At 46.7% G+C, this 25,679-nt stretch overlaps 1 protein-coding gene across 1 annotated transcript; it reads right to left on the reverse strand.

Moving 5' to 3' along the window:
* Window positions 1-5,538: 5,538 nt before the first annotated feature.
* LOC118650958 (40S ribosomal protein S24-like) lies at window positions 5,539-6,063 on the reverse strand. Its single transcript, XM_036299587.1, has one exon. It carries the CDS (start codon window positions 6,023-6,025, stop codon window positions 5,633-5,635), a length of 393 nt encoding a protein of 130 aa, XP_036155480.1. The 5' UTR covers window positions 6,026-6,063; the 3' UTR covers window positions 5,539-5,632.
* Between the last annotated feature and the right edge of the window lie 19,616 nt (window positions 6,064-25,679).

The raw sequence follows: 25,679 nt of genomic DNA on the forward strand, positions 1-25,679 counted from the left end.
ATATATATATATATATATATATATATATATATATATATATACTTCCTAATTCTGAGCATAGCGCCTTACACACTGGAGTTGCACAATTATATTGGTTGAGGGAATGCACTTCTAACAACACAATAGCTCTCCCACTGTTTCTTTCTTCTTTGTAAACACTACCTATTTCTCAAAGGAAGGCTATAATCTCAAATTGCACAATGAACTTCATGGCATTAAATGCAGCTCATTAATCTAAATGGTAGCAGCAAGTGGAACTGTTCTCTGCTTCAAAGATGGGAAAAGTTAAAGGACCTGTGTGAGTTCCATCTTCAGTCTGTCAGCCAGGCTGCAAACAGAAGCCAGCATCCCCACAGCACAGCCCTGTGGGGGGACTAGTCCTTTGAAAAGAATCTCATCCAAGAGGAGCTTAACAAACTATGGTACAATTCTGGGGCAAATGGGATTTCTCAAAAGGCAGAAAGGCTTTTTAATTTTCTCATTCATGGGAAAACCATGCAACAAAATTATAGGGATCATGGGAGGAAAGAAAAAACTCTTTGGTTTTTATTTTTATACTAGAGGCCCGGTGCATGACATTCGTGCACGGAGGGGGGGATCCCTCAGCCCAGCCTATGCCCTCTTGCAGTCTGGGACCCCGTGGGGGATGTCTGACTGCCAGCTTAGGCCCACTCCTTGTCACCCACTCCCGCCACCGCTGCTGCGCTCACCAGCCGTGAGCCTGGCTTCTGGCTGAGTGGCAGTCCCCCTGTGGGAGCACACTGATCACCAGGGGGCAGCCCCTGGTGATCAGTGTGTGTCATAGCGACTTGTTCTGCTGTTTGGTCTATTTGCATATTAGCCTTTTATTATATAGGACTAGAGGCCCGATGCATGAAAATTCATGCAAGAGTAGGCCTTCCTTCCCCCAGCTGCCAGCACTGGCTTCACTTCAGCACCTGGGACCTGGGCTGCTTCCCTCTGGCCGCCACCAGCAGGTGCCCCGAACATGGGCTGCTTCCCTCCGACCCCAGCTTCGTCCGAAAGAACATCCGGAATGACACCCAGAAGGATGTTTGGTCTAATTAGCATATTACCCTTTTATTATTATAGATTTTTCTAGAGCCCAGCTGACATGGCTCAGCAGTTGAGCATTGACCTATGAACCAGGAGGTCACAATTCAATTCCTGGTCAGGGCACATGCCCCAGTTCATCCCCATGTGGGGAGTGCAGGAGGCAGCTGATCAATGAATTGATGTTTCTATCTCTCTCTCTCCATCTCCCTTTCCCTTTGAAATCAATAAAAAGATATTTAAAAATAAATAAATAAAATATTCTAGAGATAATTTTTAAATGAAAGACATTTTCACAGAGTAAATTTTCATTTCTTAAAGCATCAAACTGGGATATTGAAACGCTGGTGTTCCCAGGAATAGTCTTAGAGGTATAGGAAATTCTTTTAAATTGATTTCAGAGAAGGGGGGGGAGAGGGGGAGAGAGAGAGAGAAACATCAATGATGAGAGAGAATCATTGATCAGCTGCCTCCTGCATGCCCCCTACTAGGAATTGAGCCTGAAACCCAGGCATGTGTCCTGACCCAGAATCGAATCGTGACCTCCTGGTTCATAGGTCGATGCTCAACCATTGAACCACGTCAGCCAGGCCCAACTCTTTGTTTTTGCAAAACACCCTTTAGTCCTTGGTCAGAGGCACTTACATTTTACATACAGGGTATCCCAAAAAGTGCATACATACTTTTAACAGCTGATAGCTCAATTTTGAAAATGAAATGCATTTTAATAAACACTGCCTTTATAATTATTCAACATGTGTGTATACATTTTGGGGGGACACCTTATATTTGCCATCAGAGTGTGTGTGCCTCTGTGCACCCTGCATCCTGTACTTTGCACAATATCATTGATCCTTTCCCACATTCCTACACTTCAACCTAAGGACCATTTTTTAAAATTATGAGTAATTTTTTACAAAATATATTTGTATTGATTTCAGAGAGAGAAAGGGAGAGGGAGAAACATCCATCATCTGCCTCCTACACACCCTGTACTGGGATTGGTCCGGCAACCTGGTCCTGTGCCCTGTTCGGGAATTGAACCGTGACCTCCTGGTTCATGGGATGATGCTCAACCAACTGAGCCACACCAGCCGAGCAAGATAATTTTTAATGGCTGCATCTAAGACCGCTGTGTGGGTGAGCTACCCTCTACCGAACCAGTCCTCTATTGTCTGGTCATTTAAGTCAGTTCTCAGGAAGTAAGTGCACATTCTCAACAGCATGTGTGTCAAACAGACTTGTTTCTTTGTGTGAGCAGAAGCACGTTTACAGACATTTAAGATATTAGACTAACTTGCAAATAAGGAAAGGCTTACCAGCTCACCAGTTACTTTTCATTTACCTACTTCTCACACTGAAAACAATCACATCGGTATTTTCCTAACTGCACACACACTACCTCCCTCAGAAAACCGAATCCGCCCTAAGTAATGAGAAACAAGGGTGCAGACTGAGGGGGTGAGTGATTTTTCCTTCCCAGTTTTTCATGGGTGTGCAATGGCCTTTGTCCTTTTCTCCCCAAAGCCATTCCACCCTCCCTTATTGTATATCAGCTGGTGGCTTTGGTGGGATAGACTGCACTCCAAAAGTTGGTCCTGATTAGTCTAAAGCAGCGGTTCTCAACCTGTGGGTCGCGACCCCTTTGGGGGTCAAACGACCCTTTCACAGGGGTTGCCTAAGACCATCGGAAAACACATATATAATTACATATTGTTTTTGTGATTAATCACTATGCTTTAGTTATGTTCAATTTGTAATAATGAAAATAAATCCTGCATATCAGATATTTACATTATGATTCATAACAGTAGCAAAATTACAGTTATAAAGTAGCAACGAAAATAATTTTATGGTTGGGGGTCACCACAACATGAGGAACTGTATTAAAGGGTCGCGGCATTAGGAAGGTTGAGAACCACTGGTCTAAAGGGATTGCTTTCAAACAAAGCAGAATGTGTCCCTCCTCTAGCAAATTGGGAAATGGGGGGAGGGGTGATGTGTCTACTGGCATTTAGTGTTTAGGGAGCCAGGGATGCAAAAGGGAACCATGCAGAACTATCTGCTCTAAATGCCAGCAGCACCCCTGTAGGAAAACACAGTCTACAATCCATCCAGACAGTCTCATCATCCCTTCCACAGTGATTGGTTCAGGTACCTAGTCTTCAGCCAATCAAACCTTGCCATTCCTCTATACCAGGAGTGGGCAAACTTTTTGACTCGAGGGCCACAATGGGTTCTTAAACTGGACCAGAGGGATGGAACAAAAGAATGGATGGAGTGTTTGTGTGAACTAATATAAATCCAAAGTAAACATCATTACATAAAAGAGTACAGTCTTTTTTTTTTTTTTTAGTTTTATTCATTTCAAATGGGCCGGATCCGGCCTGCGGGCCGTAGTTTGCCCACGACTGCTCTATACTCAGTCCTGGCAACTCAAAACTGACACTTTCTAATTGAAGTGTAATCCTATCTAATAAAAGAGAAACATGGTAATTAGCGTACATCTGCTACCCTTCCCATTGGCTAATCAGGGCGATATGCAAATTAACTGCCAGCCAAGATGGCGGTCAGCAGCCAGGCAGCTTGAAACTAACATGAGGCTTGCTTGTTTCAGTGACGGAGGAAACCAACGTTCCCCGCCTGCCTTGCCGGCCTCTGAGCCTGCAGTTTGAAACATTGTAACAAATATAGAAGCTAAACAAAACCCCAGAAACCTGCTTTCAGCGAGCCGGGATCTCAGAGCTGGTGTTATACATTGTTTCGATTATAGAACCCAAACAAATCAGATACCTGCTTTCAGCAGCGAGGCCTAAGAGCTGGAGCCAGAGCTAAAGCTGACCCAGAATAAAAAAGAAAAGAAAAAAAGGAGCAGTTGGGAGCTTCAGTCACCCGCCTGCCTGAAAACAGCCCTCAGCCCCTCACCCAGACTGGCCAGGCACCCCAGTGGGGACCCCCACCCTGAAGGGTGTGTGACCAGCTGCAAACAGTCATCAGCTCCTCACCCAGGCTGGCCAGGCACCTCAGTTGGGACCCCCACCCTGATCCAGGACACCCTTCAGGGCAAACCAGCCAGCCCCACCCATGCACCAGGCCTCCATCCTATATAGTAAAAGGGTAATATGCCTCCCGGCACCGGGATCAGCGTGACAGGGGGCAGCGCCCAAACCCCCTGATTGCCCTGTGGCTCTGTGTGTGACGGGGGTGGGGCCACAACCTCCTGATCAGCCCTGCTCTGTGCCTGATACGGGGGAGCTCCCCAACCCCTTGATCGCCCTGTGGCTCTGTGTGTGACAGGGTGCAGCGCCCCAACCAGCCCCCCCACCCCCTCCACAGGCCCTGCTCTGTGTGTGACAGGGTAGAGCCATAACCTCCCCATCAGCCCTGCCCTGAGTGTGAGAGTGGCAGCGCCCTAACCCCCTGATTGGCCCTGCTCTGAGCCCAACCAGGGGCTGCACCTAGGGATTGGGCCTGCCCTCTGCCACCCGGGAGCGGGCCTAAGCCAGCAGGTTGTTATCTCCCGAGGGGTCCCAGACTGCGAGAGGGCACAGGCTGGGCTGAGGGACCCCCCTCCCCCCCGAGTGCACAAATTTTTGTGCACCGGGCCTCTAGTCTATAATAATAAAAGTGTAATATGCAAATTGACCGAGTGACTGAACAGCAGTACGGATGACCTTCCGGACGACCATGCTATGACACGCACTGGCGCCAGGCCAGCCAAGGCGGGTGCAATGTGATTGGTTGGGGGGGCACTGACCTTTTACAATATAGATGTTAGCAACATCTTGTACGTGAATTTTGGTGAACATATGCTTATTATTCAGTACATATCTAGTAGTAGAGATAATGTTCTCCTTTAGTAGATACTGCTAAATGGTTTTTCAAAGTAGTTGTGCTAATCTTCACCACCACCAGCAGCAAATGGGAGTTCCTATCGCTCCATATTCTTGTCATCTCTTGTTATTTTTGGTCTTTTTAATTTTGTCATTCAGGTGAGTGCATAGTGATATCTCATTATGGTTTTAACTAGCAATTTTTTAATATATATTTTATTGATTTTTTACAGAAAGGAAGGGAGAGAGATAGAGAGTTAGAAACATCGATCAGCTGCCTCCTGCACATCTCCCACTGGGGATGTGCCCGCAACCCAGGTACCTGCCCTTGACCGGAATCGAACCTGGGACCTTTCAGTCCGCAGGCCGAGGCTCTATCCACTGAGCCAAACCGGTTTCGGCAATTAGCAATTTTCTGAGCTGCATTTCCTGGCTAGTGATGTCAAGCACATCTTAATGTTTTCTTGGTCACTCCTCTTTTGTGACATGAGTACCTATTCATGTCTTTTCCCTATTTTTCTACTGAGTTTTTTTTTTCTTATTAATTTATAAGAGTTTATTACATATTTGGGATAAAAGACCTTTGTCAATTATATGTTTTTCCCACTCTGATATGCCTTTTCACTCTCTCTCTCTCTTTTTTTTTAAAGTTTATAGTTTATTAATCCTCTCATGAAAAATCTGCACAACCATCACAGATAAAGTCACCGAAGAATCTTTACTCCTTCTGTAGTTCAATCTCCAGCTCACTTTTTGCCAGCACCAACATTGGCCTTTGCAGTCCCCCTGACTTTCTTCATTCTGTTCTTGCGTTCCTTTCTCTGTTTTCTTGAGGTCTTCTTCTTCTCATATAGGCCATGTCTTGCAATTCTGTGTTTGGGTTCATTTTTCTTTGTGTAATCCAAGGAATCATAAATCATGCCAAAGCCAGTGGTCTTGCCACCACCAAAGTGGGCTCTGAATCCAAACACAAAGATGACATCAGGTGTGGTCTTACACATTTTGGCTAGTTTTTCCCGGATTTCTGTCTTGGGTACTGTTGCCTTCCCAGGGTGAAGGACATCAATGACCATTTGCTTCCGCTGAAGTAGTCTGTTGGTCATGAACTTCCTGGTCCGGATGGTTACTGTGTCATTCATGATGAAAGTTGGTCTTCAAGCAGCCAGGGAGGAAAAGAGCACCTTTTCACTCTCTTAATGGTGCCATTTGATGACCTGAAATTCCCAATTTTAAGTTAGTCTAATTCAGGGGTTGGCACCATTCTGAAAATGGCCAGATAGTAACTATTTTAGGTTTTGCTAGCCATAAGATCTCTGACACAACTACTCAACTCTGCCACTGAGGTGTGAAAGCAACCATAGGTAATATGTAAACTACTGGGCTTGGCTGCCTTCTGGTAAAACTTTATTTACAAGAACCAAATGGCCAGATTTGGCTTCTGGGCTGTGGTTTGCCAGCCCTTAGTCTGTCAATCCTTCATGGTTAGTGCTTTTTGTATCCTATTTAATAAATTTTTTTCTGCCCATAAATCATGGGGACATCTTACAATAGCCTCTAGAACAGCGGTTCTCAACCTGTGGGTCACGACCCTTTTGGCGGTCGAAGGACCCTTTCACAGGGGTCACCTAAGACCATCGGAAAACACATATATAATTACATATTGTTTCTGTGATTAATCATTATGCTTTAATTATGTTCAATTTGTAACAATGAAAATACATCCTGCATATCAGATATTTACATTACGATTCATAACAGTAGCAAAATTACAGTTATGAAGTAGCAACGAAAATAATTTTATGGTTGGGGGTCACCACAACATGAGGAACTGTATTAAAGGGTCGCGGCATTAGGAAGGTTGAGAACCACTGCTCTAGAATCTTTTAGCTTAGTTTAGGAAGTGAGGCCATCAATACACTCCATCACATGTCTTTATCTGAACAAGATCAATCCCTTTGAGTTCTAGTTTAAGGGTTTTTATCATCAATGGATGTCACATTTTATCAAATACTTCTTTTTGCATCTATTGAGGTGCATGTATTTTTCTTCTTTCTCTTATTAATATGCTGAATTACACTGAATGATTTTGGATTTAACTGACCTTATTGTTGTAGGCAGCCTTTGGGATGACCTAGGATCCCTGCCTCAAGTGTTCATAACCTTGTGTAACACCCTCCCATGAGTATGGGCTGGGCCGTGCTGTTCACTTCTTTGTTTTTTTTTTTTCCCCTTTTCATTGACTTAATTGGGGTGATGCTGGTTAACAAGATTATACAGGTCCCAGGTGCACAATTCCACAACACATCACCAGTGCACCACATTGTGTGTTCACCACCCCAATTTCTATTCACTTTATAATGAATAAAAAATGACAACAATGATGTGATGGGAGGTCACTTCTGAGATTAAGTCATAAAGACTTTAACTCCAATCTATTTGTCTCTCTCTCAGCCCTTGCTCTGGGAAAAGCTCAATACCGTGTAGCAATATTATCTCTGAGCTTACTTTTCCATATCTGTTAAATGGTAATAATAAGACCTATTTCATAGGACTGTTGTGAGCATTAAGTGAAATAATCACTAGTAAGCACTTCATGAATCACTATTGTTATCTTAAGAGTTTAACGCTGTTTTTTTTTTTTTTAATAAATTTTATTGATTTTTTACAGAGAGGAAGGGAGAGAGATAGAGAGTTAGAAACATCGATGAGAGAGAAACATCGATCAGCTGCCTCCTGCACATCTACTGGGGATGTGCCCGCAACCCAGGTACATGCCCTTGACCGGAATCGAACCTGGGACCTTTCAGTCCGCAGGCCGACGCTCTATCCACTGAGCCAAACCGGTTTCGGCTTAACGCTGTTTTTTTAAAGTAGGAATTGAGTTTTATTCATCTTTGAATTCTCTAATACTTATGAAAGGAGTTTTTAGGAGTAAAGAAAGGCAGGTTTAGGGAGTTTTAGGACTTAAGGGGTTCATGGGGGAGAACGGCGGGGCTGCAAAGCTAGGAGCTGCCAAAGGTACACATTCACAGCTTAAAGGGAGAGGAATAAAGAGGAAGGCCACAGGGAATAGAAGAAGAGGGAGCCCCACCCGGGGTTTGAGCTCCGAAGCTGCTCTAGTGACCAATCAGAGGGGATATCAGGACACAAAAAACTGCAGCCTTTATACACCTTAGGAAAGAGGGACTTGGTGGGTCTCTCTCTTTCCCTCCCCATGTGGGATTCTGTGCTTGTTTCCCAATAAATTCCCACCTTTTCCTGTACCACCTTTTGTCTGTGGCTTCATTCTTCGAATCTACCTGGACAAGAACTTGGAAAATCACCTTTGCATCCTGCCCAGAGGAAAAACCACGTGTCCCGGTTTAATTTCTGTGTTTTACTTACAACAAATTACTACTTTGGAATTGACAAATTCAATCTATCTTCATACATGTAAAAAAAACTTCATTGTCTCGGACAAGTCATTTAACTTCTATATCTTCATCTATTAAGTGAAGGCACTAGACTCAGTCTCTGGTATCTTCAAACTCCATTCATTCATTCACTTATCCATTCATTCAACAACTATTTACTGGACTCCAACTACATGTCAGTCTCTGGGATGCAGACATGAGCAGAAGTAATGTGGTCAATGGGAGGAAGACATAAAGTAAATAATCACACAGACAAATCTACAATGACAAACTCGGATGTGAGTCATGAAAGAAAGACTCAGGGAGCCATGAGAGAAAGGGAAGGGGAAACTCGGCCTGATCCAAGGTAAGAGGAAGTTTATAGATGTCATAACCTATGAACTCGGAGCCTGGTGGGAGGACCTTTGCCCTCTAGCTGTCAGACTGAAGTGAGGGATGCCTGCACCAGCAGAATCTCAGAAATCACTCGGCTTGCCCCACCGTCCCTGCCAGCTCCTTGGGTTGTGTGTTCATCCATTTATGACTGGGCAGGGCCAGCATAAGGAGTCCAAGGAGAAGAGAGGACAGACCATCTAAACAGATTTCATCTCCTGATTTTAACGTATGCATTGGAACCACGCAAAGCAAGGCCCCAGATCTCTGCCCAGCACATCTACGATGGGGAGATAATTGCTGGGAATGACTAGTGTGATGTTGTTAATGCCAGATCAGAGGAGGCTGCCAACGCTTGGCTCTTTTCCCCGCATGGCAGCCAAAAACCACAGGTGTCTTAAAGAAAAGAAAGCACAGAGGAGGGTGCTGAATGATCAGGAAGCGTATTAATGCTGAAACCTCAGTCCCTCCCGGCAGATCTCCAGACAGTCAGATCGCCAGCTTTTCCCACTGTTGCCAGGTAATAATGAGGCTCCACGGCTGCACCAGGCTTGGCGGAGGGGGCTCTTATTTCCTGTTGCCCAGTGGCCCCACAGCCCTCTGAAGCCCTTGTCTTGAAAATCTCACGGCTTGCCTTCTCCGTGCTGCCATGTCTGGGCCCAGCATCTGCAGTGCGTCTGCACAAAGCCCAGCGCAGGACAAGCTGGGAGACAAATGATGATTCTCAAGGGCATTTCCTGGTGCCACTTCCACGGGTGAGTTCCCATCTGGAAGCCTGACTTTCAGGCACTGCCTGTTCCCACAGACCTTTCCTGCTACGGAAGGGTTACTCCTGTCCCCGGAATTCACAGTTCTCTCATGGGTGACATAGACCTTGGTCTCTCCTCAGAGTGTCCTGTGGGTGTTGCTTAACCTCCACAGAGCGCACACTGGTATAAACCTTCCTGGAGTCGGACAGTCCCCTGAAGTACAAATATTTACATGTTTCAGGAAAATGCTTCCAGATGAAGTTGCTGCCAATTTCCTGAAACCATCCTGATTGGCTCCTAAGAAGCTGGGAAGCAGGCAGAATTACAAGGACATCCAATGCCCAGCCGGTGTGGCTCAGTGGTTGAGCATCGACCTATGAACCATGAGGTCACGGTTCAATTCCAGTCAGGGCACATGCCTGGGTTGCGGGCTCTGATCGGGCAGGAAACAGCTGATCAATGATTCTCTCTCATCATTGATGCTTCTCTCTCTCTTCCCCTCTCCCTTCCTCTCTGAAATCAATAATATATATATTGATTAAAGGACATACATTGAGCAAGGTTTTTAGACACCTCTTAACCCAGAATCTTCCTTGCCAGCTGGCTTGAGGCCCCTCAAGTCCCTCCAGTGGCCGCACAGAGCCCTTGGCTGGGCTGTGAGGAACCACGCTGAACCTGCAGAACCCTCGTTTCTTCAACGCTAAACACACCCTGAGAGAAACGTCATGGCTGACGTTAATACAAAAGCAGCTCAGATTTTTGTGGGGGTTGTTCATATAAGCAAGGCAGTGTTGGGGGTGGGCAGTGTTGGTGGGGGTGAATGCAGGCAGCTAAATGGCTCTTCAGACAATTTTTCCCTTTGTTTCTGGCTGCCGGCTAGAAGTATGTTTCAATTTTCTCGTCAGCAAGTTAAGCCAGATGCACACATGGAGGATGACAAAGAGGTTAGTACAAAAAGATATTGAAATTAAAAACACGCTTCAGAGATGGCCTTCTGCTCAAATTGCATGGTCGCAGGGAGAATTATAAATCAGAAATGAGGTCAAGTGATGGTGTTGAGTTCAGCTTTGTTTGTCCCTTGATATTATTATGATGCCCAGATGAGAACTATCAGGGGGAAAAGTCTGACCTAAAACATCTGTGCTCCTAACCCATCAGCCACTAAACATCAGTTTTAGGACGGCACCAAAATAAACATCTGGAGGGGAGTAATGCATATACGCAGCGTCTGTCCACTTTTTAATTACATCAATCATTTGCAAAGAAACAGCCTATGCTTGGGGTTCAAGTTTCAAAGAAATGACTACATGCAGAAACCTATTCTCCAAAGCTTGTGCAACTTGTAGGGCAAAGTCTGAGAACCAAGGTTGAATTGGAGCCAGCTAAGACCAAAGTTAGAGCAAGTGACAGACATCCACAGGCCTGCAGGTGAGAGGAAGGCAGTCAGTGATAGGCAGGCCCTGTGCTTTTAATGGGCAGATTGTCCCCCAAATGGTTTTTTAAAAATCCTCACCCAAGATACGTGTGGTTTTTTCCCTATTGATTTAGAGAGAGAGGAAAGGGGTGGGGGGAGCATCGATGTGAGAGAGAAACATCAATTGGTTGCCTCCCATATGTGCCCCAACTGGGGACCAAACCCGCAAGCTCGGCATGTGCCTTGCCCAGAAATCGACGCGCAACCTTTTTGGTGCACAGGACCATGCCCCAACCCTCCAGGGCTAAAGGCTTGTTGTTAAGTTGGTTGTTTAGAAAAACCGAGGAACACATTTCCCCACAGGAACACTGATCTGAAGATAGTTGTGTTCTCATATCTGCCCACAGAATTGTATTTGGCTCAGTGTAACTAAAGTCACCTCCAGTCACCTTAAGATCCTCAAGTTTGGCCTTTGAGCCCCTGGAGTGACAATGATGAGCTGAAGGGGGAAGGCTGGCTATGACTAACGGGAACATTGGGGGGGGGGGGGCGGGGGGGAGAGGAGGAGACTGCAGCAGCCAGGTAAGCGGCTGCCCTGCACGTGTGCAGGTCGTGCTCTGCACAAGCACACGCTGGAGGCCAGCCTGCCCCCCCACCAGCCAGGCCGGGGCTCCGGGTGGCGCTATGGCTGCCAGAGGAGGAGACTTCTTCTAATTTGTCTAGAAAACTATATCTCCAAAGGAACTCTGCAATAGCAACAGTGAAAGATGACTTTTCTAGAAGGGGGTATGGCTTTTCTGGAAAGGGCTTCTCTAAAAGAGGGGGACGTAATTTTGGCAGAAGAGGATATTATTGGGGGAGAGGCGAGAGAAGCAGCCATCCACATACACATTCTGCTTCTGGGTCACTGAACACTCAAGTAGTTATAAACAAAGCTGTCCCGACCGAAACTTCTGGAACAAACCTGGGTCCTCCTCACCCACCGTTCTCGCGGTCCACGTGGAGACCCTTGGTTGACCTGGCTACTTCGGGGAGGGGACCACAGTCAGCTCACTGAGGGTCTGTGACACCTTAGGGCTGGTACAAGTAGGTGAACGAAAATGAGATAGCTTTTGAGATGTTTCTGTCAAGTGGGTCCCCCAAACAGGTGAGGAAGTGCCAACCTGCTCTGGCGGAGCCCAGAGACTATTCTGGAAACTGAGGGAGAGAGGCATGGCCACCATGTGCTGTGTGGGTGTGTGGCAAAGTAGGCCCATCCCAAACTGAAGGTCGACTGGTGACTCTCACCAAGGCCCAGAGCCCTCTGTTGTAACAGAAGAAAAACAGTGTCCAGTGGCTGAGTATCTACCTATGAACCAGGAGGTCATGTTGGATTCATGGTCAGGGGCACATGCCCGGGTTTCAGGCTCAATCCCTGGTGTGGGGTGTGCAGGAGGCAGCTGATCAATGATTCTCTCTCATCATGGATGTTTCTATCTCTCTCTCCCTCTCCCTTCCTCTCTGAAATCAATAAAAATATATTTTAAAAAATAAAAATATATTTAAGAAATGAATATATTCCCTAAGTTGTCTCCATTCAGCCAGTGGGTGAGGAGAGAGAGGGATGGTTGTGCACTCGTTTCTTCAGGGGAAACTTAGTCACATGACCACACTTAACGCAAGGGAGCCTGGGAAACGTAGCTGTGAGCCTGGCAAGAGGCGAGCATGGAGACGTGAGAGCTGCCAGCTGCTGCGCTCCACAGAGAGGAAGTGCTGGTGTGGCCACTGGGAGGGGTTTCCTTCCTTCTCTCTGTACCTGTGCTCGCTCAGGCAGAGCTGCTGCGCGCTGGGACTGATAAGGCCGCACCGAGAACCAGGGTGTGGCTGTCACCCTCTCAGTTCAGGTGCACCCACCCGGGTTCCTCCCCCCCGGCGTGGCTGTGCACCACGCCTTTGTCTCAGCCCAGCTCGGCAGCAGGCTTCTTCTCACCAGGCCGCTTGAAATCGATCTGCCACAACAGTTGCAAACCCCAGCTGCTCCTCCACTCCTCTGCCAGCAGAGAGAGAATCAATTATCCCTGCCCTCGTGCACTGTGCGGTGTGCTGATCTGCCCGGGATAGGATTCAGGGCCTCAGCCCCAGCCCTGAGGCTCTACTTAATCTGGACCTAATCACCTCAACAACTGCTTTCTGCCCTGGGTCCCCACCTGGCGACGGCACCTCAGACTCCCAAGAGTCTAGAAACCCTAGCCCTCGGGGGAGACAGGGACAGGCATGCACCGTCATCTCCATTTCACAGATGTCCGGGACACGGAGTGGTTAGAGAAGTAAAATGTCTATCTGCCGTGAACTTGTTCGCCATCCTTAATAAGCCTCAGCATGAGCTTCTGGTAGGAACAGCCTGTGGTCCACCGGCCGCTGCCGTAGAGAATTCGTGAGTGGCTGCATGTGGATTCCTCAGTTTGTATTTGTTCTAGAGCTCTCAGCGTCGCCATTTTAGGATTTATTTGTTGCCACCTCAGCCCCCCACCTTTACTTGCACCTGGGTGATATGGGCAATGAGCCTCCTGCCACAGCCATTGGGAACTGGGGCTCTGTCTCCTTTCAGGACCCTGTCAGGGCCTGGGGCTGGTTAACACACCAGCAGCAGGGAGGCTCATGAGGAGCGAGTGAGTGAGGCTGGGCACTGAGGTTGGAGGCCAAGGGCCTGACTGCCAATGAGTTCTGCTTTGGAATGTTTTTCAGATGCTTTGCAACAGTGCCCTGCAAATGGATTAGATGATAAAATAAAAAATGTAAAACATGATGGTTCACATTCCTTGGAGGGGAAAAAAGCAGACGTGTCTAGGATGGTGAGCATTCTTAGAGATGTTTCCCTCCTCTCCTATTCGGGATAGGGTTCCATCAGCAAGACTCTTCAGTCTTCGGGGATCGGTGCAAAAGGACGCACGCAGTGCCCTCCTAACACACACCCCAAATGGAAGCAAGAGATGTTTCTCTGCTCCTGGACCAGCCTTTCGTGTCTTTTTACAAACATCACATAATTTAAATCAAGTTAACAGTAAGCAATAAAAGTGCAATGACATGAAAAGCCCCATGTTACATGTTTAAATATTTTTTTATGAAATATATTTTTTTTGAGAAAGAGAGAGAGAGAGAGAGAGAAACATCGATGGGTTGCCTCCTGCACTCACCCCAACCAGGGACCGAACCTGCAACCTGGGCATGTTCTCTGACTGGGAATCAAACCAGCAACTTTTGGTCACTGGACGACACCCTACCAACTGAGCCACACTGGCCAGGGCTAAATTGTTTTTCATTGTCTTTACTTGTAAGGTGTTGAAGGTGGGAGCCATCCTGAATCCTCTTCCTAGTGGTGGAGTAAGGTGCACACTGTTCTGGAGTGCCACTCGTCTTGAATTTATGTTTTGTCCAAATGCATTCATGAGCAGTACGTGGTTTTGGGGCTGGCGGATCATCAGTCATACAGCGAAGCCAACAACACCGTTCATTTCCGTGGTAGATATAACCCATCAGTGACGGACAAAAAAGTGTTATTGTCTTCATAGTATTTATTTCCATATTTGTCTCCCCCACTAATGTACCGACCGACCTCTCATCATTTGCCCTGACGAGAATTCGTAGGTAGCGCTTCCAGACCCGCAGGTACTCCGTCTTGCCCCCGACCTCCGACCCCCGACCCCGGCCTTTCAGGTGCACCGGCCTTTCACATTCAAAATGCCAGCCTTTCATTTGTTTGTTTGTTTTTATTTTTTAAATCTTTATTGTTGAAAGTATTACATATGTCCCCCTTTATCCCCATTGACCCCTTCTAGCCTGCCCTGCCCCCCACCCCGGGCCTCCACTACCCTATTGTCTGTGTCCATGGGTTATGCATACATGCATACAGGTTCTTTGGTTGATCCCTTCAACCTTTCATTTCTTGCTCATGGGATATTTGTAGTTTACCTTCCTCTACTACTTATGGATGCAGAAGTTAGTTTTGAGGGTGCTAAAAATACATGGAAAATTTTTGAGATGTAACTGAATTGTCTTCTCAAAGAACATGATTGGCTCTGTTGAAGATGGCCGCTCGCAGAAATGTGACAAATGGCATTTATTAAATTTAGGGACTAACAACGAATTATCAGCCCCAGTCCAATAAAATTAGAATGGTAGTTACCGGAGGACATGCGGCCTCTCACTTGTTTGTTTATAAAAAAAAGTCCTGTTTTGAAGTTACACATGTTCCATTGTCAAACAGCAAATACTGTCTATCAGCAGAGAGCTGAAGTCAATACCGACAATGGATAGTATTTAAGATAACGAACCCCAGGATTTAGGATCGTGTGTATTGAAAGCCAAAGGATCTAAGTCGGTGATCAAAACACACAATGACATTAGCTATGCAGAGACCATGTGTATCAGCTTTCAACACATATTTCTGAGAGCCCAATCTGACAGGCTGGGGTGCAGCTGTGAACCAACAGACACGCCCCACCCCTTCTCCGATGAAAATTACACTCTAGAGCAGTGGTTCTCAACCTTCCTAATGCCGTGACCCTTTAATACAGTTCCTCATGTTGTGGTGACCCCCAACCATAAAATTATTTTCGTTGCTATTTCATAACTGTAATTTTGCTACTGTTATGAATCATAATGTAAATATCTGATATGCAGGATGTATTTTCATTGTTACAAATTGAACATAATTAAAGCATAGTGATGAATCAATCACAAAAACAATATGTAATTATATATGGTCATAGGCGACCCCTGTGAAAGGGTCGTTTGACCCCCAAAGGGGTCGCGACCCACAGGTTGAGAACCGCTGCTCTAGATGGACAAGATAAGAAATAAACAAAATCAAGTCAGATGATTGTAAATGGTGTGCAGAGGACAGAACAGGGTGATAGGTGAGAGGACAACGGTGGTTTGGGGGTTCCCTTCATTTGGGTGGTCAGAGAACACCTCGCTGAGAAGGTGACACTTGAACTGAGACCTGAATTAAAGAGCCAGCTGAGAGGCTCGGGGGGGATAGTCTAGGCTGGTGAAGAGCAAAGGAGCTCAAGTCTGAGCTTGGCATCTGTAAGGGACAGAGCAAGAGCCCGCCGAGCCGAGCCGGTGCACAGCGACTGCATGGGCAGTGGTAGGACCAAGCTCGGCGGGCAGCAAGGGCCAGATCACGAGGGGCCTCGTCAGGCACGGCAAAGAGTGCAGATTTTATTGAGGGGCTTAAATAGGTGTGTGATATAACCAGATTTGTGTGTTTAAAATATTCTCTACCTGTTGTGTGTAAAAGAAGCAGGAAACACGACAGGAGGTTGTCCTAGTGGGTGCTGGGGAGAGAAGATGGGGGCTTGGACAAGGGTGGCAGCGTGGACATGGGGGAAAGACATTGGTTACAGTATTTTGAAGACGGAGCCCAATGCATTTGTTCTTTGTATGTACGGAGAAAGAGAAAGGAAGAATGGAGGAAGGTTCCTGGGTTTAAGCTTCAGAAAGGTGTCATATATTCAGAAGGGAAAGCTCGGTAGAGGCGAGAGGAGAGGTAGCGGAAAGGATGGAGAAGCGACAGCTTGGTTTTGAGGTACCTTTCCCCCACTCAGGTGGAGGTGCCCAGCGGCAAGCTGAACTAGCACAGAATTGCCTGCTGGTTCCTCCTCACCAGGCTGGCTAAGGAGCATCTGCATGCAAGATGCATGCTGGGCGATGCAGACCCTCCCTGAAGCAGCATGGGCGGGGCTCCCTGGGGCATGTGCCCCGGAAGTTAAGCAGGTGCATAGTACAGAGGTCACATCTGCAGGGAGCTTTGTTCAGTGGTACTTGGGACTCCTGCCTGCAGGAGTGCTCACAGAGGGAGAGGGCAGTTTTTCTCATCACCAGGTGGGGGAAGGAGGCCACTGCATCTAGTCCTGGGGCCAGGAATGCTAAGTGTGCTGCAATGTGGGAAACAGGTCCAGTGCAAAATTCCCGTGCCTTGGGAAAGCTTATTTAAAACTTAGGAGTCTCGCCTAGCCTGCGTGGCTCAGTGTTTGAGCGTTGACCCATGAACCAGGAGGTCACATTTCAATTCCCGATCAGGGCACATGCCCAGGTTGTGGGCTCAATCCCCAGTGTGGGGCGTGCAGGAGGCAGCTGATCAATGGTTCTCTCTCATCATTGATGTTTCTATCTCTCTCTCCTTCTCTCTTCCTCTCTCTGAAATCAGTAAAAACATACAAATAAAAATTTAGGAATCTTTCCTCATCCTTAAAATGATGACATTAAGATGAAATCATCTCTGATGTTAGCTCCAACCACCTTTTTGTATGACTCACAAGATATACAAACAACAGTGGCGTAAGCAGGGGAGCTGGGGGAGGTTGTGGTGGCCACGAAAACACACCACTCAGATCTCCTGCTGTGGGGAGTGCGGATGACTGATGGCTCCAGCTGCTGATATTCTGGACCCACTCCCACACTTACTTGGAGCACAGTTTCCCAGGCAGCGCCCAGCCAATGGCTGAGCAAGGAGGGAGGGGCACTAATACAGGCCTCGTCCTGCAACACGCAGGACTCTTTTAGGGAGTGACTCGAGTGACATGGACTCCCCGTCAGCTTGGCTGAACGATTCTTGCCACTGCAGCCCAGGACTCTCCCACCTGATCCCGCTGCCTTCCCCCTCTCCCTCACGGCTCCCCCTGCTGATTCTGGTTCCCTCCCCTTTATCCTTAGCAAGTGTCCTCCTAATAAATTTCTTACACATCTAATTCCATCTTGGCTTCTGCTTCTCAGAGAACCCACACTGACTCCTTTGGTGCCAGCTGTGGCACAAGGACGGTCCCTGGAAAAGGCGGTGGCACAATTCCTAAAGGTTTCTCCAGGCGCGACTGGGGAGAATGTCCCTGTGGAGGGGAAGGCTGTGGCAGGTGCAGACACCCAGGCATTTGAAAGACAGGAGGGGGACAGGACCTTCTAGAACAGCAGCGGTGGCTGGTTATTGCTAAGTTGCCCTGATGCCCTGCAAAGGGCTAAGGAACAAGACAGACGCGTGTGAGCGCCAGAGAACCTCCTCAGAAACTGACAGAGTTGAGCAGCTGACGGGTGGGGGGGAGAGGGGGGGCTACAGAGACGTCTGAATGCTCAGCTAAGGTGAGTCTGTTACGCTGCTATCAGGAGCCTGACTGGAGAGAGCTGGGACTCTGAAACGTGGGGTGGGGATCTGGATGGCTGCCCCTTGGGCTGTGGGCTGGGCAGAGGCCCTGAACCCTGCAAGGCTGCAGAGCTGGCCCACATTTCACAGGAGCACTAGCGCTGCCACCCTCTCCTGCAAGGTAGCCAGTGCAGTCTCAGGAGCTGCCTCTACTAGCTACCAAGCTGTAGGGTGAAACTCCAGCAGGACCTAGAATGCCCCGGGCTTAGTATGGTGGAAAGAGATTGCACATCAAAGGAGCTGTGAGAAGAAGCCAGGATGTATCAACCGGAAACTGGGAGTAACCTTGGGATTGTAATTGGAGGGTATTTGATCAAGGAAGCCAGAAGATAAGACTAGTAAAGCAAGAATTCACTGACTTGGGGGCACTTTCTTGGGACACAGGATGTGACTCTGATAATGACCCCAGAGGATGAGGCAAACTGCTAGCCTGGCTCTCGGAAACCTAGAGACATGATAGCCAACCCGAGCGAAGTGGAAATGCTTGGTTACCCTGACGAATGGGAGAGGAAAGACTAAAGTGCTGAGGAAAATGGACCCACAAGGACCTTGAGGACCCGCCATTCACCAAGGCCTTGAGAGGGGCACCAGCATGGCTGAGGAGTTTGGTGGCGGCTCCCCGGCAGGTCAGGGCCAGTGGTAGAAGTGGCAGCTAGGCACTAATAAGAGTGGGGCTTGTTACTCTCCGTGGAACTCTGAGGCTCCAGAGTGACAGAGGCCAGGTGGTCACACTTACAGGACAAGAACCAGGAGGCCACAGGTACTGGGATAACCAGCAAGGTCAGAGGGGCAGCCAAAGAGGCTTGCCCTGCATGGACCTATGAGATGGTTAAGGGAGCACGGTGTCCCCAGCACCAAGAGGTGCTGCATAGCATCTACACCGGGCAAGGCCAGCCTGGAGGAGCGGGACACGGAGGAAGGTCACTCCAATAAAATGTCACAACCTCTCACACAGTGCCCATACCTGAGCTAGTTTTCAGATCTGAAACCCACTGACTGAAGAGGTGTCAGGTTCCTAGGGGGAAGGACCCGGCAGCGCTGCAGAAATATATATTGTAGCCCTAGCTGGTTTGGCTCAGTGGATAGTGCGTCAGCCTATGGACCGAAGGGTCCCGGGCTTGATTCTAGTCAAGGGCATGTACCTTGGTTGCAGGCTTCTCCCCGGCCAGAGCCCTGGTTGGGGCAGTGAAGGAGGCAACTAATCGATGTGTTTCTCTCACATCGATATTTCTCTGTCTTTCCCTCTCTCTAAAAATCAATGGGAAAATATCCTTGGGTGAGGATTAAAATATATATATCAAAACTTTTTGCAGTCACTCCCCAAAGACACACTTGGTCATTGACTATAAACAAGGGGCAGGGGATATCTAGTCATTTCCAGGACTCTTCGACAGGCGTCTAAATTGACTTGGTTCTCAGAGTCATCCAGCCCTCCTTGGGCATCTGACTGGGCTCTGGCAGAGAGAATGCTGACCACGGTGCACCCAGGAGCCCCTCCTCTCAGACGGCCCGGCCACAGTTAGTTGTAGGATGGAAATGGCACATCCAGGACTGAGTCCCAGCTGGCCCACAGGGTATCAGTGTGCTGCATGAGCAAGTAGCCCGTCGGCCTGCAGACCTAACGGTCCCGGGTTCGATTCTAGTCAGGGGCATGTACCAGAGCCCCTGCCACCCAGCAGTTTCACTTGGACACGTGGCTATGGAGGACGGGGTGGCCTCTCGTACAAGCAGCTGAAGAAGGAGGAGAGAAAAGGCTGAGCTTGATTCAGAGATGGGTTGGCTCCGTGCATGGGTGTAAGTGAAAATGGATGATGGCTGCATTACAGCCACATTAGGGAGACGGCGAGGGGAGAGTATTCCTCTGGGCAGTACTGCGGGCAGGGCACCTGCTCACTCACTCTGTGGAAGAAGTGGCCTGAACGTACACAAGTGCCTGACGAGTCAAGGGCTTGTGAAGGTATGTGCATGGGCACACGGGAGTGGGCATGGAGTACATCTCTGTGCCATGTGTTAACAACCACCAGAAAGCATCTCTCATGGAAGAGGTACTGATCAACAGATTAGATAAAGTGACATTAGTCAGGTGACATTAGTCAGCCTTCACGATCAGCCAGCCCCCAAATGGTGCATTGGGCCCATGGACAGCATGGCATGGTGGCAGACATGAGTCTGTGTGGGCCCAGCAGCACTAACTCCCGTCTGTCAAGGCTGACCCAGCTACGGATGCCTCTGAATGTCCAACAATCAGCGAAAGAGTGGAGGGGAGGGGCAAGTAGGAGGAAGGGGAGAGAGGGAGAGGGAGAGAGAGAGAGAGAGAGAGAGAGAGAGAGAGAGAGAGAGAGATTGGTTGCCTCCCACACCACATGTGCCCTAACTGGAGGCAGGCATCAAACTCGCAACCCAGGTATCTACCCTTGATAGAGAATCGAACCCATGACCCTCTAGTGCGCAGACAAACGCTCTAACCACTGAGAAACACTGACCAGGACTTTTATACTTTTATTCTCCTTTTTTTAAAAAAATATATTTTTTTTATTGATTTCAGAGAGGAAAGGAGAGGGAGAGAGAGAGAGAAACATCAATGATGAGAGAGAATCATTGATTGCCTGCCTCCTGCACACGATCAAGCCTGCAACCCAGGCATATACTCTGACTGGGAATTGAACCATCACTTCCTAGTTCATAGTCAGTGTTCAACCACTGAAATATGCTGGCCGGGCGTGGGCCCATATACTGTTAAACATAATCAAAGCATAAAGAAAATGTTAATTGCTTGTAGAGTCACATTACAGTATTTAAACAAAATCAACTTTAAGGCTTCCCTAAATGTGGGGTGGGGGTGTGACACCCTGATTGTTGATTCCCTGAGTGACCAACACCCGGTGGTTCTGATGGTGGATGGAAGGCCCGTAGCACTTGTGTGAGGTGGGCTGACAGTGCTGCCTGCATCTTGTAATTGATTTGAAAATAATATGTTAGTGCGCCTAGCAAAAAGCTGAAACACTTCTGAAAATATTTTGTATTGTAATACTAGACGTGGGCATTTGGCAAGTCTCTTGGCCTCTCTGGAACCCAAGTCTCCCCCTCTGGAGCACTCAACAAATCAGGGTCGAGGCCAGAGTCTATGCCAAATGCCTACCTTATATGGTTGTTGGGAGAATTAAAGAATATAGTCATATAGCTAACCCTAAGTGAATAGTTTCCTGAGAAGCACTGGGCTAAGCACTTTTCTATGCATCATCTAATCAAATCCACAATAACCCTAAGAATAAGATATTACATTTGTGCCCGGGCAGTGTGGCTCAGTGACTGAATGTCAAAACCATGAACCAGGAGGTCCCCAGTTCAATTCCCAGTCAAGGCACATGGCCGAGTTGCAGGCTTGATCCCCAGTAGGGGGCGTGCAGGAGGCAGCAGATTGATGTCTCTCTCTCTCTTGTTGATGTTTCTATCTCTCTCTTCCTCTCTCTCTAAAATCAATAAAAAAATAAAATTTTTTTAAAAAGGTATTACATTTGCTACATACACTCTATGGATGAAGTTAGATGATTGAACTCAGGCCACCCAGCTAGTGTGGCTATGTGCCTGTAGTTCTTTGCTCTTACTTGCTGGGTGTGGGTAGTTTGGGTCTATACTGTAAAGTGCTATAGAAGTGTAGCTGTCATCTTCAAGGAGTTGTGGAAATTCCTGACCTTCTCCTCTTGTCTGCCCTCACCCCTTTAAATTTGAATACAGATGAAACCAAGATCATATAGTCATCTAGGGCGCTTGAGGGGGGGGGAGGAGTGGCAGTAGACTGAGAAATGCTGGGAGCAGGGCGGGGGGGTGGGGGGAGGGGGCAAGTGGGGGAAGGGCAGGACATGGTATTGCCTTAGGACCAGGAGGCAGGACTGAAAAGTGTACTGACTTTATGACATTAGCTTCAGTTCTTTTTCTTTTTAAGCAAGGGCATATCTCCTTTTGATTCCTAGTAGAAAAAAGAAAAAAGAGGGAGGGAAGGAAAGAGAACTTTAGTGGAGGGATGAGTCTGTAGATAACTTTTATTCTTCTCATTTGTAGAATCACTTAACCTCTGTAAGTCTCAAATCTCCTCATCTGTAAAAATAAAAAATAATATCTTGCTGATCGAACTGTGGAAAACATAAAATGAAATATGTGGTAAACACACAGAAAGTTTAATTAATATTAACAATAAAAATGTTAATGGTTATGTGCCAAATGTGTGTGTTAATGGTTATGTGTCAAAACTTTAGTTCTGTCGAGAAGGTACTCAATAAATAGTAACAATCTTTATATATTTATTTACTGGTTTTTATTTATTTTTTTCTTTATCTTTTTTATTTTATTCTTATTCTTTTTTTCTTGTTTTCTTTTTCTATTTACTGGTTTCTAATTGGAATCTGTGGCGCCAATACTGGTATGCAATAGTCAATGCTAGAGCGCCCTCTGGTGGCTTTCCGGTTACAAACAAAAACCAATGATCCTGAAAGGCCCAATATCCCAACCGGTCTCCCTGCTGTTGAAAGCCCAGTGGGCCACACAAAGAAGCGGAGCCCGTGCTACAGCTGCTCTCATCAGAAAACGTTAACATGAACCCATAACGATTAAGAATAATTCCCTAAGTATGTTTGAGTTTGATCCTTATAAAATTAGCTGGTGTTGAACCATTTCTGACCTACAAAAATGGAAATTTCCTGCGGTCGGACCTAATGATTGCTGCTGGATGGGGAGCAATTAAGAGTCTGAGTGTGTAGCTTAAAGCTCTAAACCAAAGCAAACAAAACGCACAGTGACTGTAAGCATGATGTTGTGGCTTGTGGGATCTGCTGGGAAAGGACAATCCCTCCTCACAGTTAGTCAAACCCTTCAGATTTTATAATTGGGGCTGTTTTCCTAAATCTCTTCTAACAGCTTTCACCCTTATAGCCCGCCCTTCCCTCAACCAGAAAAAGGTGGCCGTGGGCTCTTGTGCTCCCTGCACTGCTAGTTCACTCCTAGCCATTTCTTTCCCCACTTTGGAGAAGACCCCCTCTCTGAGTCTCGCGAGGACAGTGGATTGTGAAGCCCACACCCTCTGCATAGCCCTCCGAGAAAGACCAGATTGAGGGGGGGCGGGGGGGGAGGTGGAGAGGTCACAAAATCAACAACTAATCAGAATTTTCAAACATTGGAGTAGACCAAATTACTCAATTATTTCCCCACCTCACCACCAAGTCTTAAAGAACTAAGCGTTTAAGAAAAGAAAAAGAATTTTTAAATGGAATACATTATGCAGGTGCCTACAGGAGAATTTATACTGCTCAGGGACTGCTGGGTAGGGTGTAAACTCATACAAACTTACTGTTAAAGGATTTCACAATATGTATTAAGAGCCATTAAAGCTCTTGACCAAGTAATTCTTCAGGAATCTGTATTAAGGAAATAAGCAGGAATGTGGGAAAAGATTTTCATACACAACTGTTATTGCAGTTTTATTTACAATAGTCAGAAAGAGCACCAACCGAAACAGGATGGTTAAATCAAGTATGAAATATCCGTAAGATGAACTGTCATAGCTTAGAGGTTGTTTTCAAAGAATATGGAGTGACAGGGAAAATGGTCCCATTGTAATGAAGAATGAAGATAGAGCTCTCTCTCTCCATCTGTATATCTATGTATCTAATTATTCCAGTTTCACAAAGAAATACATATAGACAGTAGACACTGAGAAAAAGAATGCAAGACACTAAAATGTTAAGAGTGATTATCTGAGTAGGGGATTATAGGCAATTTTAATGCTTTCCTAAAAATGTTTTACATTCCCCAAAATTTCTATAATAGTTATGATTTACTTTCATAATCACAAAACTATATACAATACACAAGCAATTTGACTTGAAAAGGCAGTCGAATTTGAGTTTTATAATCTCCCTGGTATTGAATTTAGAAACTGAATACCAGGTTTCCTTAAAATCTAAAGTTGATAAATAACTAAATATGTTTTAAAATACATGTTATAGTTGAAAAGTGCTCTCCAGCAATCTTTCAAAGTCCTCATCATACCACAATGCAGCAGCAAGACGGGTCTGTGAGGATTATTTTCTTAGTCAAATTCTGCAGCTTCTAGGAAATTCTGTTTGAACTGGGTTTTTTTTCAAGGTTCTCCACTGAGTTGAAACCATTCTGAAGTTAATTCTCTATCAGTGGTGAAGCCAGTAGCATTGGGGATTATAATTACACAGAGAGCTCTTGTGACGTAATCAGCTGGTGCACACTTCCAAAAAGTTCATATCCCGGACCCGGGATATTGCCAAGACTCAGAATTCTATTAATGATGCTAGAGCCATTGCACTTATCTTTATTTATTTTTTTAAAAAATATATGTCTTTATTGATTTCAGAGAGAGGAAAGAAGAGGGAGAGAGAGAAATATGGATGTGAGAGAGAAACATCGATTGGCTGCCTCCTGTATGCACCCCAATCGAGGCCAGAACCCACAACCTGGGCATGTACCCTGACCAGGCATTGAACTGGTGACCTTTCGATGCATGGGATGATGCTCCACCCACTGGGCACACCAGCCAGGATACATTTAGTAAATTTAAGGCCAATAACAGAAAAGCACGGTATCAAAGCCGAATTCACAAGAATAGATCATCAGTAAAATATTAAAACACTGTAGTATCGCACCGCATTTTGGGTATGCCTCATGAAAAGAAAGTATTCAAAATCTAATTTAATTATCGTCGCTCCTGTGAGGTGCCTCTCATAATCTCCTAGATGCACATACAGGAGATGACCCGCTGGAGTGGCATTCCCAATTGAGAACATTCCCAACCTCACCCGGAAGAACTGCATGTTGGGAATGCTTTCTTCACGTGTCCTGCATGGCTCTGTCTGGGAAACCAAACCTGGGGCTCCCCCAAACATCAACTTCTAAATCTGAAATTCTACAATTTAAAAATAATTGAACTAAAATATTTAAATATCGAACTGCTTTATTATTCTTTAAAACTTTTAAGAGTCACATGGGAGAGCTCAGTATTACTTTTTAAAATTCTCTATAAAAAATGTAAAGTATTCAAGCATCGGTAGCGCAGGTGCCTTTTGAGAAACTTCCACTTGTGTAAACCTTACACTTGAACTCTGTATTTGTTCAAGCCAAACAAGCACAGGTCTGTTCTCCCGAGCGCCTCTCATGATACTTCCATTATGGTCTGCTCGCTCCGGAGTCATCCTGTTAAATTACAAACTGCATCCCTCGCCCAGGCTTTTCTCCCTGGGTTAGCTGTGAGGCGGCACAACTTTGCAGGAGCTCTGATAGGCTCCAGTTGAGAAATTCACATCAGTTGCCACTTGACACGAAGTCCTCAGTCGGCCATAAAAGCGGTCTCTCTGCCCTCACAGACCCCCCACTCTCCTCCTGAGCCCCTGCCCAGCGTCTCCACATTGAATGGGACCCACACGCCAGAGACACTCTGCAACAGCCCTTTCCTGTCCTGGTCACAGCTCCCTTTGTTAGAGGAAAACAGGCAGCACCAGCAGGCATCTGGGCCTTAGCACTCGCACTGTCGGGGAGCAGCGGGCAGCCAGCCTCCTGGCCCAGAAGGAATAGCATTTCACTCGCGTATGAAGGGAAGGTGGCTGTTGCTGCCTGGTTTCCGTAATCCTGGTCCCACACACCAGGGAGCGC

The sequence above is a fragment of the Myotis myotis genome, unplaced genomic scaffold (genome assembly GCF_014108235.1).
Source record: "Myotis myotis isolate mMyoMyo1 unplaced genomic scaffold, mMyoMyo1.p scaffold_m19_p_3, whole genome shotgun sequence".
Lineage (NCBI taxonomy): Eukaryota > Metazoa > Chordata > Mammalia > Chiroptera > Vespertilionidae > Myotis > Myotis myotis.